We start from the raw sequence: 18,908 nt of genomic DNA on the forward strand, positions 1-18,908 counted from the left end.
TTCTGTTTAGGTCACCCTGCCTCAGTGGAATATGGCTGGTTTGTTGAAAAAAAAATTATTTCATAGGAATTTCCTTTTCATTCCTCCTTGTGTGCATTTTGCACCTGGACCCCAAAGTATCAGTAAGGCATGTGCAGTCTTCATGGCATAATGTGGCACGTACCACTGCTATATTACATGTTCAAACTCGTGGCTGAGCAACAAGGTTAGTTGTAGCATGTGTGTTTGGTATATGATTACATTTGTCGTTACAGTGGTGCCTATGCTAATCTTCCTGTGGTTTATAAATATGTACCTAGTTGGATGAATCTTATTGTAGCCAGCTGGCCCAGTGGATGGCAAATAGGTTTGGAGTTTTATGACACTGACCACGGGTTCAAGCCCCACCTTTGGTACAGTTTGTATTTGATATAACTGATTATCAGTATTTTAGTGTTTTCTTCTTAGGGTATAAATATATTAGGTCATAAGGCTCATAATTACACAAGACAAGAAATAAAGTAATACAGTACAGTTTAACCTATTTATTATTGGCAGTTTGGAGGGATGTGTTGTGTATCTTTATACGTATATACTTCTAAACTGTTGTATTCTGAGCATCTCTGCAAAAACAGTGATTGTGTGAGTGAGGTGAAAGTGTTGAATAATGATGAAAATATTTTCTTTTTGGGTCACCCTGCCTCAGTGGGAGAAGGCCGACTTGTTAAAAAAAAAAAAAAAAAAAAAAAAAAAATCAGACAGTTATTTGTTAAAGGCTTCTCTAGTCATGTATAAATTTGAAAACAAAAACAGTATTCATACCTTTGACTGAACAATGACACCTCTACTGAAGTGGCTTGTAAGGAATGGCTTATAATAATTTACTTCATCAAGATAAATACTGTTTATCATTTTTCAGGACTGGAATACATAAAGTGTGTTATGGTAGATGGTCGCATGCAAGGAGCAGTGTTAATTGGCGAGACCGACATGGAAGAAACCTTTGAAAATCTTATTCTCAACCAGATGGATCTCTCAGAGTATGGCGAAGACTTACTTAACCCAGATGTTGACATTGAGGATTACTTTGACTAATACCAAATCCAATAATATTTTAAATCCATTTATCATTAGAGATTAATAGTCACTTATATTTTTCAAATGATTTAATTAATTTTATGATGAGGTTCCATGCTGTATAGCTTTTATTAATGGGGAGTTGCTACATCCATAGAGGTTGCACAGCATCTGGGGCAAATAGGAGGCATTATTATTATTATAATCAAAAAAGAAGCGCTAAGCCACAAGGACTATACAGCATTCAAATAGGAGGCAAATGGTTCAGCCAATGTCCGTCACTCAACATCATACCCCAACTCCATCTCTCTCACATCTATTGATTTATCAAAAAGCACTAAACCCACAAGGGCCATACAGCACTGTTAGGAGCCCTTCTCTGTATAGCCCTTGTGGCTTAGTGCTTCTTTTTTATTATAATAATAATAGGAGCCCTTCATCACTATCAAGGCACTTTTCTTTAAATTAAATGCAATCTTGATCAAATATTTGTAAAATAGGCATAAATGTGTAATACTCCAGTGGCTTCATTATGGAGTGAGTTGTGGTTCAGAAGGTCATTTCAACTGTAATGTCTGCCCACTTCAGGCAAGATAGTGAACGAGACCCTTCATTATTATTATAATCATGGGGTAATGCTAAACCCATAGGATTATACAGCACATGTGGGGGAGGGGATGGAAGGTATTCAGGCTTAATTCAGGGAACCAGAGCACAAATCCAATTCCCTAGATCAAGAGCCCTTCACCAGCATCAAGGAACTCCCTTGAGGAGACCAGACCTTTCAAGCTGGGTAAGAAGGTACTTCAGTACTGTTGTGGTGCTCTCGATATAAAGGAATTGGAGTTATCCTTCCCTTTCCTTTAATCAAACCTGATTACCTCCCAGTGCCAAGCACTATATGACCCCTGTGGGTTTAGCCATGACCATATGATTGCTTAACCAACTCTTCCTTTCTGATAGCCCTTCCTACTTTTGCTGCTGATACTATTTCCTTTCTTCAGGGACAAAAATTTGCTTCATCAGCTATGACCACTAGACTTAGCAAATGCCCTTTTTTCCCCCCCTTTGCCTGGGAGGTAATCAGAAGAGCATGGTTCCAACTCCTTGGAGCAAATGCCCCCCTAATCAGCATCAAAATCCCCTGGAATTAAATAACTAGTAAATTTAGGAAGAATAAAAGGCAACAAAACATTTGTGGCTTTATATCACTTCTTCACTCCTACAATGCATCACACTAACAAGCATGACTCTAAAACACCCAAAATTTGTGGAATGAAACTTTCAAATATGACAACCATAGAAATAAATCTACCACCTTTACTGTCCATCCATACATCGTGCATCCTATCAAACTTGGTCATTCATTAACTATACACACATTCAGGTAAATAAACAAGCAAATGTTCACCAGATCACCATAATCCTTAAGTTAATGCAATGGCAAGAGAATTTTAAATCCAGTAATGTATATTATAAATTGTCACATTTTTCCCTTCAAGTCTATAATTTTTACTGCTGCAAATATACCTTATGAAGAATAATAAATATTCTGCAAGTTATGAAAACCAAATTAAGTATATTTCACAGATGTAGGATTGATGTCTGGACTTGTGCAGTTGTGATGGTTAAACTGTGGACACATTGCACTATGTCTGCCTCACCTTAGGCATTCCTGGAAAAAATATTAACGAGAGTTAGACAAATTATTATAATCAAAAAAGAAGCGCTAAGCCACAAGGACTATACAGCTAGAGTTAGACAAAAATAAAGTGAATATCATCAACTGTATTGCCACTTTCATTAATAATGTATATGGTATTCAACCCATCCTCCTAAGCAAAGAAGTTGTTATTGCCCATAATATTGTGCATAACTATGGGGTTTACCATGTAAGACACCAACATTTATCTTTTTAACATGGGTACATTCTTGAAAAACACTTATTACTAACTTGAGATGGTAGGTTTTTTATTGTCATGCTTCCTAAGCACTTCCCTTCATGCATTATTGTATTTATAACTGGTTAAATCTGATTGATATTAACCTAGCCTAAATAGCATATGCAGAGTAATAAGCAAAAACTGTACTATAAATTAAAAAACTTAACATTAGCATTAAGAGGACAGGTTGACACTATTTGACGTATTACAACCATAATTATTAATTGCCTTATAAACAAGCACTAATCCCATTTGACTCAAAAAGTTTACAGGAGCCTAGAATGTATACCAGCATAGTAAACAGAGCACCTGTGCCATACTAGAGCATTTTATTAACCATTTTGCTCCTAGGTGCTCTGTTCAATTCACAGTTCTAATATTGCACAAGTGTATTATTTACTTATACACAGTTCAGCAAAAATAATGACTATTCCACTTGGGATGCAACCATCCGAGACACAATATGCAACAAATTCTCACATTAATTAACCAGTATGAAAGACTATGCACCATATTTTATTCTTTATGATGTAGGTATGAGATTACCTATATTTTAGATTCACAATTAACCCAATTTACATACATTATATCCTTCTAGTTATAAGAGCAAAATGACCAGAAAATCTAACAAAATTTAAAATGTACAGAAAAAAAAGCTAAAGCTTTTATAAAAAGCTACAGCTGAATTTATTAGATTAAGAAATGCTTGTAAAAAGCATAAGATTCATGCAAATTGACTTATAGATCAGATCCAAAGCCAAAAATAAACAGAATTTTTCATCCCTTTAGGATATTTATTGAACATATTATTATAATAAAAAAGAAGTGCTAAACCACAAGGGCCGAACAAATATATACAAGTTAAAGAACTTGCAACAGATAATTATAAGTCATAGTATATATTGATTACCTGAGTTGGCAAAACCAGAAGATGAAAGAATTTCAACAGCAGTGATAGAGACGTCACACAGAGGCAACGAACACTACTAATATTGCATCTTCCATATCCCACTTGTGTGTTGTAAGTCTTAGAAAGTAGGTTCATTTGTGTGATATATTGAAAGTACAATATAGACAATCCTGGAGAGTATTCAGAGACCCACTATTATATATTTGAAGAACTTTTCATGTAAAATAGATAGCTTGAAAAAATGCTTTAGTTTTTAAAAATTACTGAAAATTTAGACCATACAGCATATATTTGCTATTTAACTCTTTTTACCAATTTTTAAATGTGGAGGAAAAGGGGTTAGAAATTGGTGATGGAATACAGGAAAGCTAGTGAGAAAATGGATGAGACCTTACCTCATTTTACTGAGAACAAGATTCAATATTGGAGGGAAGAGTGAAAAGTTGGTAAAGCCTGGAGTCAAAAAATTTGGAAGTTTAAAAATGATAAGAGGGGAGGTGGATACATTGGTATAATTGAAAGGATATTTTCAGGAGTTGTTTTAATGTTGGTGAAGAAAGGGAGGCAGTAATTTTATGCATTGGGCAAGAAGGAATAACATCTTGGAGGAGGGAGAAAGTGTCACACAATGTGGGGAAAGTGAACTAGGCAGTGGGCAAAATGAATGGGGGAGAAGGGGATACAGCAGCTGGGACAGATGTTAAAAGCAGGTAGTGATATAGGTTTGGAGTGGCTGGTGAGTTTTATACAAGAAGGAAAGTTGGCAGAGAGCATGTATAGTTCCTTTAAACAAGGGAAAAAGGAGGATAAGTTTGAATGCAAGAATTATAGGGGAATAAATTCAAGTATATCAAGTACAGTGTATGGTAAAATTATTATATATCGAAAGTGTTACAGGCAAGACCGAATGTGACAAATACTTAAAGTTAAGGAACTTTTTGTTGCATTTGTGGACTTGGAAATGGCGACCAAAATGTCATCGTAAGCTCCTCTCTCCTATGTGGGGGTTATTTATGTATTGTTCCAGTCACGGTATTGTGCATTTTTTTTATTTTTGGAAATGGCATATGGGGGTGGATAGGAATGCAGTGTGGCAGATGTTGCAAATGTATGGAGGTGGTGGTAGATTACTAAAAGTAGAAGAGAATTTTTCTGCAGATATCGAGGCTCAAGTGGTACATTATTCAGAGCAAAGAGTGGTGGTGACTGCTCAAGTCTCAGTCCACTAATCAAAGAGACACACACACACACTACTTGCATCCAGCCTGTACTTATATCCAGAAAAGGAATAGGACATGCTAGATTATATTTTGATAAAACTGCCTGAAGACTTCTCTGTTGCATCCTCTACCAAGAAGAGCAAAGGATAAACAAAATGCCAATGACCTACATGGATCAATTTATGTTAATATTTGTTAATGATTCTGGAAATTCTAGGTAGTAGGTTGGTAGACAGCAACCGCCCAGGGAGGTACTACCGTCCTGCCAAGTGAGTGTAAAACGAAAGTCTGTAATTGTTTTACATGATGGTAGGATTGCTGGTGTCCTTTTTTCTGTCTCATAAACATGCAAGATTTCAGGTACGTCTTGCTACTTCTACTTACACTTAGGTCACACTACACATACATGTACAAGCATATATATACACACCCCTCTGGGTTTTCTTCTATTTTCTTTCTAGTTCTTATTCTTGTTTATTTCCTATTATCTCCATGAGGAATTGGAACAGAATTCTTTCTCTGTAAGCCATGCGTGTTGTAAGAGGCGACTAAAATGCTGGGAACAAGGGGCTAGTAACCTCTTCTCCTGTATATATTACTAAATGTGAAAGGAGAAACTTTCGTTTTTCCTTTTGGGCCACCCCGCCTCGGTGGGATACGGCTGGTGTGTTGAAAGAAAGAAAAGATTCTGGAAATCATTGCCCCCCTGCAGCCAAGTCTTAAATCACACTTCCTAAATTGATAAGGAAATACAGCAGGCTTCTGACTAATACAATGGTTCCGTTACCTGAAATCACGTTAAGTGGACTAAAATGCATACAGATATGGAAAAAAATAGGGTTATGCTCCTTGGAGCTATTAAAAAAAAAAGCTACAAGGTCAAAAGAAACTAACTGATCTTACCTTCAGGTCTGATTGCTGTTCCTTATTGATATACAGGTATGTAGAGAGGGTTAATGTGGCCCTGTATAAACATATGATAGGCAGTATCAGCTACTGCCACCATCATTTATCATTTCTAAGGCATGGGGAAGCAGGTTTCATGTGTATTCCTTCCACAAACTGAGCAGCAGAATTCTTTACAACACTACTGCACTGGCCCATAACACCACAAACATGCTAAATGCACCACAGTGAAGATCATAACTTCACTACATAAATCTTGTTTAATAACTTTTTTCACACTACCAATCACCAATATATTTTATAGTTGTACAGTGGACCCCCGCATAACGATCACCTCCGAATGCGACCAATTATGTAAGTGTATTTATGTAAGTGCGTTTGTATGTGTATGTTTAGGGGTCTGAAATGGACTAATCTACTTCACAATATTCCTTATGGGAACAAATTCGGTCAGTACTGGCACCTGAACATACTTCTTGAGTGAAAAAATATCGTTAACCGGGGGTCCACTGTATAAATACAGCTAGAGTGGGTGAATGAGTGTAAATGATACAGGAATGTTTAATCATAAATGATACGGTTAATATCCAGAGATGGAACGAGGTGACGAAAAAATACAAAATCAATTGAATAACATGTGTAAAGTATGGGACTTGTACAATAAATTCATTGAGAATATTCTTGAAGACAATCTTTAGCTTGTCTTAATTTTGAGCAGCAAGAGCTGTGGTGAAAGTTCAGATAATAATTTGCATAAATACTCCAATAATAGTACAAGAGTCCAATAAAAAATTCCACTGAAGGAAGACAAGGATTGTAGCAGTGTCAATGCCTTAGAATATCATGCCAGTTTGAACATTATAAAATTAATATAGTCTGACCTACAATACGCTGGGTAGAATTAATTATATGATAATTTTAGCAGAAGTTGGGTTAGTTTGCTAAATTAGTTTTGGTGCAAAACTCAGAGGTGTAAAAGAAAATAACTGTTTAACCAGTTAAGTCACAAAAAAATGATCAATGCATAAAAGACAATATTTGAAGAGCTTATTTAGGGTAGCTGAGGATAAAAAGCAAAACACGCGATTGTACGTCAAGTGCCTCCACATTCATTAGCTATAAAATTGACAGTCTATATAATATTTTTTATTTCAAAGAATGAATCTCCAATTACTTTACAGTATAGTCAGTGGAAATTGTCCCAGTACTGAACAGTCAAATTCCCAAATTCAAGAGGTTAGGATCCAAAAGGTCTCTGAATTCAGAATCTGTGAATACTGTTAAACTGTAACTATATATTAAATTTTGTTTCAGATTTAATCTTAATTTATCTTCAAAGGCTATCTCTCTCTCTCTAAATATTACTCTAACCTCATTATTATTGACAATGAGAAAAAAAAATGTCTACATATATAAAAGACTTGGTCACAGGAATGCTAGTAGCCACATTTTGAGTGAAATCCTATGGTTGGTTTTGACTGCAGAGGTAAAGTGCCAAATAAACAATGGGTACTGCAAAGTAGAATAATCTAAGCTATTCAAGTGAGAGACTTCAGTGAAAACAATAAAAACTTGTAAATTCTGGGATACAACTGTAGTACATGGTTTTAAGAAACGAGTTAGTATGCAGTGCATTGTGTTGTTAGGGAAGTATAATCTGCACAGTACAGAAAAAACTACAAAGCAACCATTCAGCATTAAATATCTAAGGACTTGTTTAGTAATTACAAGTTAGGAAGAAGTGCAGCAGCAGGCAATCAGTACCTTAATTAACAACCCCCTTACTCCAAGTTAATTCTGCTGTTGCTGGGAAAACCTGTAAGACTTATTGTAGTAGGGCCCATACACCATCTTCACCTCCTGCCTGCAAGGCACCCAGAGAAAAGGCTAACTATTACCCTTCTTGGAAGAAAGCAATCAATTGTATTTATTCTATATATGAAAATGCACTAAACCCTTTAGGGTCATAAAGCAGAAAAAGCACATGTGATAACTACCATCAAGACTAATAAACAGGGATGCAAGAAACTATACACAACATTTACTGACATGAGAAAAAATTAATCTATTAATACAGGATATACTGCATCATATAGCTCAATGAATAAAACAAAAATGAAATTAATAAAAATACATGATAGGAATTTAGTTTTAATATTAAGTAAATTCACTACAAGCATTCAATAAGGGAAAATCATCATCAAAACTGCATATAATAAACCCTTTATAAAACAGTTTTTGATGTACTTGTACACCCTTGTTTGCTTTTAAAAATATAATTTTGGAGTGTAGGCTCCTACCCTGGTGCTCGTGTGTGCTGCTGGTCCTGACTCGCTGCTCGGTCAACAAGGAACAGCACACCACAAGGACCAGTGGAGGCTCGATCCTCCATCTGCTAAGAGCAAACTTGACTCTTACAGCAAGATGGAACAATTCAGGGGAAAGCATTAAACCCACTGGAGTCATAAATATATACAGTGGACCCTCAACCAGCGATATTAATCCGTTCCTGAGAGCTCATCGTTAATCAAAATAATCGTTAGTAAAGTTAATTTTCCCCATAAGAAATAATGGAAATCAAATTAATCCGTGCAAGACACCCCAAAGTATTGAAAAAAAAAAAAAATTTACCACATGAAATATTAATTTTAATACACACAAACTGAAGAAGACATGCACAGTTACATGACACTTACCTTTATTGAAGATCTGGTGATGATTGATGGGATGGGAGGAGGGGAGACCGTTGATCTTGTTAGTGTTTAGAAGGGAAATCCCCTTCCATTAGCACTTGAGGCAGCAAGTCTTTTTCTGGGGTTACTTCCCTTGTTCTTTTAATGCCACTAGGACCAGCTTCAGAGTCACTGGACTTCTGTCGCACAACATATCTGTCCATAGAGGCCTGTACCTCTCGTTCCTTTATCCTAAAGTGTTTCACAACATTGCCAGTGTAATAGTCACCAGCATGGCTTGCAATAGCTGTGTGAGGGTGATTTTCATCAAAAAAGGTTTGCACTTTAAGCCACATTGCACACATTTCCTTAATCTTTGAACTAGGCAACTTCTTCAATTTCTCTCTCCCCTCCTCCAAAGCAGTTTCCTCAGGTGTGGCCTCTTACTGTTGAAGATGATCTTGCAGCTCATCAGTGGTTAGTTCTTCATTGTCCTCCTCCACCAACTCTTCCACATCCTCCCCACTAACCTCACCAATATGAGCACTAGTTCCAGGCATTTTTTCCTGTTCACCTGGGTGTTAGTCAACTGTTGTGGGTCGCATCCTGGGGGACAAGATTAAGGACCCCCAATGGAAATAAGTTAGACAGTCCTCGATGATGCACTGACTTTCTTGGGTTATCCTGGGTGGCTAACCCTCCGGGGTTAATCGTTTCTCGGTAATTGTTTCACGTTAAGCCACACCAACAACACTCTCTCCACATCTTCGAGTAATACAGCTGATTGTGGTGCAGCAACAACAACAGCTGACTGTGGTGCAGCAGCAGCTGCACATTCGGCAAGAACAGCTTCCTTGATTGCCATTTTCTTACCCACAATAGTAGTGATGGTTGATTGGGGTTTATTATACAACCTGACCAGCTCAGAGACACGCACTCCACTTTCATACTTAGCCATGATCTCTTTCTTCATCTCCATAGTAATTCTCACCCTTTTTGCTGTAGGGTTGGCACTAGAAGCTTTCTTGGGGCCCATGGTGACTTATTTTGCAGGTGCAATCACTACAAAGGCTGTGATAATATGAAATGTTCCAGTTGTTGTATGTTTGGAAGCGACCGTGGTGGCTGGCTGGCTTGTAAACACTGACACCCAAGGGACAAGTGAGGTGCGCTCAGGCCAAAGTGGATGCGTATGGTACGGAACGAATAGCGCTGGTCGGGTTTTTAAGCGCTAGTTGAGGCAAAATTTTTGCGTTTAAATGTATCGCTAGTCAGATTTATCGTTAATCGATGCCATCGCTGGTTAAGGGTCCACTGTACAGCTTTCTGGGAGAGGAGAAGTACTCAGGTTTGATCTAAGGAAAGGGATGGGAAGGATAGCTCCAATTCCTCAGATCAAGAACCCTTCACCATCATGGCACTCCCCTTGAAAGGTGAACAGTATAACCTTGCAAATTAACAAAAAGAAAAAATCTTGGGTTATATTAGTTGGCTATTTCATGCATAATACTCACTCTTTCCTTTTGGTGGCTATATTGGAAAGCATGGAATTGCCACAGAAGAAAGTTACTATTCCAACCATGAGTAAGTAACGCAACGTTGAAAACATGTCCAGCTGCAACCAGAAGAGACAGAACAATGCCAGAATTCCTGTAGTACAGAAAGATGTGTGTGCGTTAGTGGTCACGAGGAAAAATACATTTCTTTAAAGAATTTAAATTCTGTAAATTCATATTAATCTTTTCTTTAGTTTAAAAATGGAGAGTAAGATGCCCCCATACTAAAAAAAAAAAAAAAAAAAAAAAGCATATCTACCAGCAAGGTAATGTGACCCTCCAAATATGAAGTCACCATCATTCATTCAATGGCTGTTTTGCCAGAAGTGTACAGACATAACATTACAAATGACCCTCTGAACTTTTAACTCAACAAGTGTCTCCTGGCAAGGTAAGGAGACCCAAAGACAACACATTCACCATCATTCACTTAATTGCTGTTTTACCAGACATGTGCTCATGTCACAACACTGGAAATTTTGGAAAGTTTCTTGACATAATCAAGAGATGCAGAGCTCATGGAGGATGTAAACAAACAGTGGTGCGCAGATGATGTATTAGTGAATCAGGGAGCCACAAAAATTAATTTTTGGTTGTAATTTGAAATGTCCGTATTAGCGAAATGCCGTAAAGTGGGGCTCTCCTGAATAAATAATGAGTAAAAATATTAAACGTAAGCCAATGCTCTGAGCAAAGTTGCCACAAGATTAATGGGAATGATGGAACTGATTTTTTAATTTGAAAATAATGCTGAACTGAGGTTTCAAGCTTTAGAAACCAGTTATTAGAATTAACTTCAAATTTAGAATTGACATACTTCATTTTTGAAAATGTTTGTTCACAAAGATACATTGTACCAGAAACTGACACAAATCCACAAGCAAATCACTTCAAATCTGGAAATTGTTCAGGCTGTAAAGACTTATAAAATTGAATCAGATTTCCTTCTTTATACTTTTCTTTCAGGATGTCATCTGATTGGAGACCAATAATTTCCATTTGTTACAAGCAACAAAATCCTTAACTTTAAATGACTCAAGTGACTGATAATGAGAGTTTATTAGTTTTACTATTTATCAATAAATCAAGTTGCTACGGGCTGCACAAAATCTTGTTGTGGGCCACAGTCTGGAGATCCTGGCATACTGGATAAATAACAAAAAAAGGCACAATACTGTGACTGGAACGATACACAAATAACCCGCACATAAACGAGAGAAGCTTACGGCGACGTTTCGGTCCGACTTGGATCATTTACAAAGTCACACTAACCAGAAGTGGAGCAGGACGGCTATATATAGGCCTATATATAGCCGTCCTGCTCCACTTCTGGTTAATGTGACTTTGTAAATGGTCCAAGTCGGACCGAAACATCGTCGTAAGTTTCTCTCTTTTATGTGCGGGTTATTTGTGTATACTGGATAAAGTTGTATAAAATCAAAATATGTTTAAAACTAAGTATATATTGTACTACACATACCTGCAAGGCCAATATGGAACAAAACAGCTGAAAGAGTTAATGGGAAGTTGGAGATGTTCACACCCAGCTTTACCCACTGGAAAGGAAAAAAAAAGTAACTTTTGAAATAACATGACAATGAAAAATACTTTGTAGACATTGAATAAACCTAAAATACATTGTAAATAAAATATTCTAGTGTATTATACTACCTGGAGGTTACCTGGAGGTTATTCCGGGGATCAACGCCCCCACGGCCCGGTCCATGACCAGGCCTCCCAAGTTACTGATATTTAAAAGACTCTGACAATTACTATATTTTTTTTTATTAACACATCAGCTGTTTCCCACCAAGGCAGGGTGGCCCAAAAAAGAAAAACTTTCATCATTCACTCCACTACTGTCTTGCCAGAGCCACACCTATACTACAGTTATAAGACTAACATTAACACCCCTCCTTCATAAGGTAAGGTGACCCAAAAAAGAAACACTTTCATCATCATTCACTCCATCACTGTCTTGCCAGAGGTGTGCTCACAATACAGTCATAAACCTGCAACATTAACACCCCTCCTTCATCACTGACAATTAAAACTCTCATTAACATGCCCACACACTGGTCGATATATTCAGGGAAAAATGCTAAACCCGTTGACAAATTTGGGGGAAGAGTCAACGTTGATACCTACTTGAAAAATGTACTATTTTGAAGGCAAAGAAATAAAAACCATTGTCAAATGTAATGATTCCTTCTCAGGTAATTTTAATAAATGTCAGCCAAAGCTAACTAAAATTCATTTGAATTACTTCTAGAGTTGGAAAATAATGTCTCCTTAATCAACTGGTATTGAATATGTGGGTCTCCTAACTTACAATGGTTATGTTTCAAACATTAGTATTTTCAAGTTTTTTAATTAATGTTAATTAGCAGGTTGGTAGACAGCAACCGCCCAGGGAGGTACTACCGTCCTGCCAAGTGAGTGTAAAACGAAAGCCTGTAATTGTTTTACATGATGGTAGTATTGCTGGTGTCCTTTTTTTGTCTCATAAACATGCAAGATTTCAGGTACGTCTTGCTACTTCTACTTACACTTAGGTCACACTACACATACATGTACAAGCATATATATACACACACCCCTCTAGGTTTTCTGCTATTTTCTTTCTAGTTCTTGTTTATTTCCTCTTACCTCCATGGGGAAGTGGAACAGAATTCTTCCTCCGTAAGCCATGCGTGTTGTAAGAGGCAACTAAAATGCTGGGAGCAAGGGGCTAGTAACCCCTTCTCCTGTATATATTACTAAATGTAAAAGGAGAAACTTTCGTTTTTCCTTTTGGGCCACCCTGCCTCGGTGGGATACGGCTGGTGTGTTGAAAGAAAGAATTAGCAGTAGTTACTACTTTTTATAAATGTATTTTAAAGAACTTCCCTTGTAAAACAATGACTAAACTGTTATTATTCAGCACTGCCTAATATGTATCATTATAGTTTTATCTTTAATCCAAATGTTATTTTGATTGTAAATACAATGGACTGCATTATTACTGAACTCTTAATATATTTAACAACATAAGAACATAAGAAAGAAGGAACACTGCAACAAGCCTACTGACCCATGCGGAGCAGGTCCATGCCTTCCCCCCCGGGATTAGCCCAATGACCCACCCAGTCTGGTCACCTCCACTCAAGGATGGAGCACTCCACCAGACCCAGCAGCACAAGCTAGTCAGGTCCAACTCACACCCACCCACACCCACTCATGTATTTATCTAACCTATTTTTAAAACTACACAACATTTTAGCCTTAATAACTGTATTCAGGAGCTTGTTCCACTCATCCACAACTCTATTACCAATGGACAGTAAATAATTTTTAGTTTTGTCTCCGTAAAAACAGGCAAAGCACTTACTATAAGCAACAACAGGAACAATGGCAAGATACACAAGACAGTAAATGTTGTAGACATGACGGTTGATGGTCGTGGGTCGGGGCTACGGAACACGTGGTGGATCTCTGGACGAACCTGCAAAGAACTTATGCATTAGCTAATAAGCCCTAAACCAATTTCATTCAGGAAAAGGCAAAAAATCATTGCAAAATTGAATAACTGGAGCAAGTTTTGATAGATTATTATCATAATAAAAAAGAAGTGCTAAACAAGTGGTGATAGAGAAATATTTTTTTTTACACTTTGAATTACAGGCTAAGAGGTATTATCCTATCCTGAGTCAATACAAAGACAAGGGAGATTAAAGGTAGTGTATACTACCATCCACTAGGATGTGGCCTTATTGAGCTTATACACATACAGCATTGTATAAACTGGAACAGTGTTGATTTAACTACAAGCAAGTGGCATAGCTGTATTGTGGACCTCAAAACTGGAGTTTGTGATGGAAGAGAAAGTATTGTGAATGAGTGCAGCAAGAGAATGGTTCTATAATGTGAATGAAATTCCTTACTTTCCTAAGTTTTGAATGTGTATGTAGTAGAGCACTTAAGGTATAAGATATCTTGTAGTCTCTTTTGGTAGCAGGAAGTAAAAATTGATGTGCCATGTGCCGTGTGCGTGCGTGCGCGTGCGTGTGCGTGTGTGTGTGTGTGTGTGTGTGTGTGTGTGTGTGTGTGTGTGTGTGTGTGTTAGGAAGGAGTGAATGGAGATGAATGGTTTTTGGGGTGTGACAAGCTGTTGGAGTGTGAGCAGGGTAATACACCTACCATCCAACTTACGGCCGAGTTCGGTTCCGAGAAACTGGTCGTAAGTCGAAGTGGTCGTAAGTCGAACTTTACTACTGAATATCAACAAAACATTTTTGTAATGACTATTTTATTGTTTTATTTTGGTATTTCATGTTTTACTTTACTTTTTATGTTGTTAGTAGGATAAACACTGTGTACAATACAAATAGTTGTTTATTTCCCAGAAATTTGGCATAAAAAATACGGTCGTAAGTCGAGTGGTCGTAAGTCGAGCAGGTCGTAAGTCGGATGGTAGGTGTACTTTGTGAAGGGATTCAGGGGAAACCTGTTAGCCGGTCTTGAGCCCTGGAGGTGAGAAGTACAATGCCTGCACTTTAAAGGAGGGGTTTGGGATATTGGCTGTTTGGAGTGACATCTAAACTGTCCTATCTGAGTGCCTCTATCAAAACAGTGATTATGTGTGAATGACTACCTGGAGAGGGTTTTGGGGGTCGATGTCCCCACAGCCCGGTCTAAAACCAAGCCTCATGCTGGATGAGGGTCTGATCAGCCAGGCTGTTACTGATGGTGAAAGTGTTTCTTTTCTTGGGTCACCCTGCCTCGGTAGGAGATGGCCGAAGTGTTAAAATATATATATATATATGTATGTGAGGGTTATTGCCATACGAGTTTAGACTTTTCGTAGTTAGGTTGTGTCTAATGATCAGCAAATAGAGAACTGAGCCTCCAGCAGTCCTTGCACAGAATAATCCACATGGGTTTAGCACTTCATATAAGCAGATAAATGTTCTGATTTTCCCACAATGTGAAATATCTTTACCTTGTATGTGTAATCTTGAGGTGATGAAGGAATGGTAGATTCAGGAAACGTGAGAGACAAGTCAGCAATGTGCCATAAGGTGGGGTTACTTATAGATGCATCACCAATAATCAACTCTATAGAGTAGACCCCACTTACACCTCCAAACTCTTTCATGCTGCTGCTCACATCCTGAAAAGAGGCACAAAAATCTATGAATATCAAATCTGATAAATGAAACCATTATTGCATTACACAATGATAATGTCAAAAGCATACCTTAAATAATACAATTTTCAATATGTTAAACCTACATGATTTTGGTTTTTAATACCAGATTTGTTTTATAAAATCATATTATAATCCACTATAGATAAATTTTGAAAAACTATAAATATTTGTACAGTAAAATTATAACTATTTTCAAAGAAGTTTAAAATAAGAAAAGGGAAGAGAGGAGGAAGAGGAAGAGTTGGTGGAAGGGTAGGAAGCGATGAAGATATGAGAGGGAAGAGATATAAGGCAGACCAACAGCCTGGTTGATCAATCAATTGCCCAGCCCCAGGCCAAGCTGAGGAGCAAGAAGACTCAACACCAGTCACTGGTGTACACCACAGAGAGGATAGAGGGGAAGGGAAGAGGATGGAAAGGAAGAGGAGAGGAGCTTTAATAAGGGTGAAAAGAGGAAAATGGGAAAGGAACTTGCACTAATGTTCTGTACAAGTAACTTATTCACTCTCCCTATCATCAAATATCACTAAAATGTAAATACAACACACACAATATTATTGAATTTGACTTAAATCAAATGGTAATTTTATAATGAAAAAATGATAGATATTTGCTGAGTGCATTATAAATCCTAGACACAATGATAACACGGGCAAGTTAATGACATTTTTCCTCAGGGTACATACCCTCAGCTCCAGGCCTAGTCTGGTTGTAAACATTTGATCCTTTCAAAGATTTTGAACAGGCTTTATCAATACCCAGTGTGTGATAACTTATCCTGTGGTGTAATATCCATGTACAAAACCTTTAGTGCGCCAGTAGCTACTGTACTCGTACAGAAATCCTTACTGCTCAAAAAGCCTCATCTAGTTCAGGTTGACAAATTTCATTACCTATCTGGTAATGGACCGAGTTGTGGGGGCACTGACCCCTGAAACACCCTCCAGGTAAACCTATTCATAGCTACAGGAGCAGATCTAAGTTTATAGTGTCCTGTCTCCAAAATTTAGTCTTTTAAAAAAATAATAATTTCTGTAGCTGCATCACATCGTACACTTTGTAAACTATTCCAATCATCTACCACTCTAGATGTGTGAAAAGGACAGAGTTACACATTATACATGTATTACTGAACACTTACAATATCAAATTTATAGATGTCATTTGAATCTGTCTCAGCAACAAAGATAATCTCACGCTTGGACTCAATGTGAGTGATCTTCACAAATGCTTGATGAACTTCAGTGGGTCTCCCAGATGCTGTATCTCTGACCAGAAATCGCAGCATCACACGCTGGTGTTGATCAGCTACCAGGACTTCTGGGAGGGTGTTTGGATAAGTCACTCTGAAATACAAAATACAATAGGAAAAATGAAGGAAAAAAAAATCCTTTATCTCCCTCACTGTGCTGAGAAAATAAACAGATGTTAATACAAAAGTTTTCTAACACTGTTTTAACTAACTGCCCCACAGGTCAGAAATTATGGCTAACATTACTTAAGGGCAGAAAATGCCTTAATTATAGCATTTTGACATGACCAACCCAGTACTCAGCACCGAAGAAATATTTGCCAATAAAAAAAATTGGAATCAGTGTGCAAGAATGGTATACAATACCGACAAGATGAAATTAAGACACACGTGCAACATCTGGGTATCTTTATTGTAGACGTTTTGCCATCCAGTGGCTTTATCAATACAAATTCCAGGACATAACTTGAAGACAGTAGGACTATATACAGAAGACGAGGTAATCAGTCCCTAATCAGTGTCTTGGGAACAATTCTGAACATTTAATAATGAAATGTTCACAAAACACCACAATTTTATCACTGATACCAAGTGACAAATCTGTAGGGGACGCACTAGGCTAAGGGTCATATAACACCTCGAGAAACAGCAGTAAAAATGTCTGATTCAAGGAAGTGGAGGATAGTTGTAAGTCTCCAGGTCTAAAACTCTTTGCCAGCATCAGAAAGAGGGTGGTAATGGCTTGAAGCATTTTCTGACATATTTCAATTTTTAGCTAAAATATGTATATAAATCTTTATAAACATGTTAAGGTTATCTACTTAAAAATAAAATAATACGATTTGACTTAATTTTTCCCATAAAATGTAATTGCAGCAGCAGTTTCGATAAACTTTCTAAACCATCCTGTGAATAGTTAACAACCATCGTGTCCAGTTTCCCAAACAAAGCAGATTTTGTTAACAGAACTGAACTGAACCAAAAATATCCAATACTAAACTGATCCTAGTTAACAAGCTTCATTAACTATATTAACTAATCTAAACTACTTGTTATTAAGTTAATATAATGGCTGGAACAATTCACAAATAACCTGCACTTTGGAGGGGAAACTTTAGAGGTTTCAATCCTTCCTGGACAATTGTGAAGTCACAACTCAGTGAGAAAATGGGGAGAAACCAAGAAACAGGTCAGAGAGATGGAGGGGGGAAGAAAGAAGACAGTTTAGGTCAGGTCAGGCCAGATGACAATGTCAGGAACCAGGTCAGGGAAGTTTAGTCATATTAAACATGACAAAACTGCTGTTACTTGGTCATACACTTTCTGTATTTTGATAGACTAAGACTCTAGAGAGGGACAAGTGACTTTTGTCTTTTAAGGTTTACAATTTCAAATAGAAAGTTTTCCAAACACAATACCACAAATGATACTGACTTTTGAAGATTTGGTGCAGTAGACTGGTCAGAGTCAGCAGTTCCAATCTCCACTCCTTGGATGTCTATGGCAGTAAGAACTTTGAAGGTGAGTTGAGCATCAGTGTGGCCAACAAGGCGAGAGTCTGAAGCATCTACGCTTACCACCAGACGATAAAATCCTCGGTGAGGACCTCTGGACATTACATCTAGCTCATAAACACCACTGTAGAACACAAATAGTACATTATTTATCAACCATTCTACAATTGTACATAAATTACTTTCTGAAAGGTCTGTGTTCTTAATTTTTTTTAGCATGCTGGCCCTTTCCCACCAAGGCAGGGTGACCTGAAAATGAAACACTTTCTATTCAAGAATACTTTAAGACTTAATTTAAGACTACAGTACCTGTACTAGTTTTATTACAAAGAACAGCTGTGAAATGAAACTAATATTTATAGGGAATGAAAAGATAAATATAAAACACTGCTGCCGAACTATTCTTCTGTCTTGCTATTATTTTTTTTTACTTTATTAACACATCGCCGTTACCCACCAGGGAACAAATTATTATATGCATGGGAACAAATTATTATATGCATGGGAACAAATTATTATATGCATGGGAACAAATTATTATATGCATGGGAACAAATTATTATATGCATGGGAACAAATTATTATATGCATGGGAAAGCTCCAAACCAACATGGGTCATACAACAGATTACTGGACAGAGGTTTGAGCCTGTATCTCTTCTAATGTTGAATGACTCGACAAATTAAAA

The 18,908-nt window shown here is 37.3% G+C and overlaps 2 protein-coding genes across 7 annotated transcripts in view; one reads left to right on the top strand and one right to left on the bottom strand.

The window, feature by feature from the left end:
- The window catches only part of Pyroxd1 (pyridine nucleotide-disulfide oxidoreductase domain 1), a 30,418-nt gene extending 27,573 nt beyond the window's left edge, over positions 1 to 2,845 (top strand). For 3 of the 4 annotated variants that reach the window (XM_070104575.1, XM_070104576.1, XM_070104577.1), the window contains one exon: positions 899 to 2,845. In XM_070104575.1, the coding sequence (XP_069960676.1) occupies positions 899 to 1,074 (176 nt within the window). In that variant the 3' untranslated portion in view covers positions 1,075 to 2,845. The remainder of the gene's footprint in view (positions 1 to 898) is intronic. The other variant, XR_011394645.1, reaches the window with a different exon arrangement.
- Positions 2,246 to 18,908, bottom strand: part of OstDelta (oligosaccharide transferase delta subunit) — a 29,449-nt gene continuing 12,786 nt past the window's right edge. The window contains exons 9-16 of one of the 3 annotated variants that reach the window (XM_070104573.1): positions 18,141 to 18,344; positions 16,596 to 16,800; positions 15,245 to 15,415; positions 13,634 to 13,747; positions 11,744 to 11,819; positions 10,222 to 10,357; positions 7,821 to 7,899; positions 2,246 to 2,731 (exon numbers count right to left, since the gene is read on the bottom strand). In XM_070104573.1, coding sequence (XP_069960674.1) covers positions 7,827 to 7,899; positions 10,222 to 10,357; positions 11,744 to 11,819; positions 13,634 to 13,747; positions 15,245 to 15,415; positions 16,596 to 16,800; positions 18,141 to 18,344 — 979 coding nt within the window. In that variant the 3' untranslated portion in view covers positions 2,246 to 2,731; positions 7,821 to 7,826. Of the gene's footprint in view, positions 2,732 to 7,799; positions 7,900 to 10,221; positions 10,358 to 11,743; positions 11,820 to 13,633; positions 13,748 to 15,244; positions 15,416 to 16,595; positions 16,801 to 18,140; positions 18,345 to 18,908 lie in introns of all 3 variants that reach the window. The other 2 variants (XM_070104571.1, XM_070104574.1) reach the window with 2 other exon arrangements.

This window comes from Cherax quadricarinatus, chromosome 93 (assembly GCF_038502225.1).
Source record: "Cherax quadricarinatus isolate ZL_2023a chromosome 93, ASM3850222v1, whole genome shotgun sequence".
Taxonomy (NCBI): Eukaryota; Metazoa; Arthropoda; class Malacostraca; order Decapoda; family Parastacidae; genus Cherax; species Cherax quadricarinatus.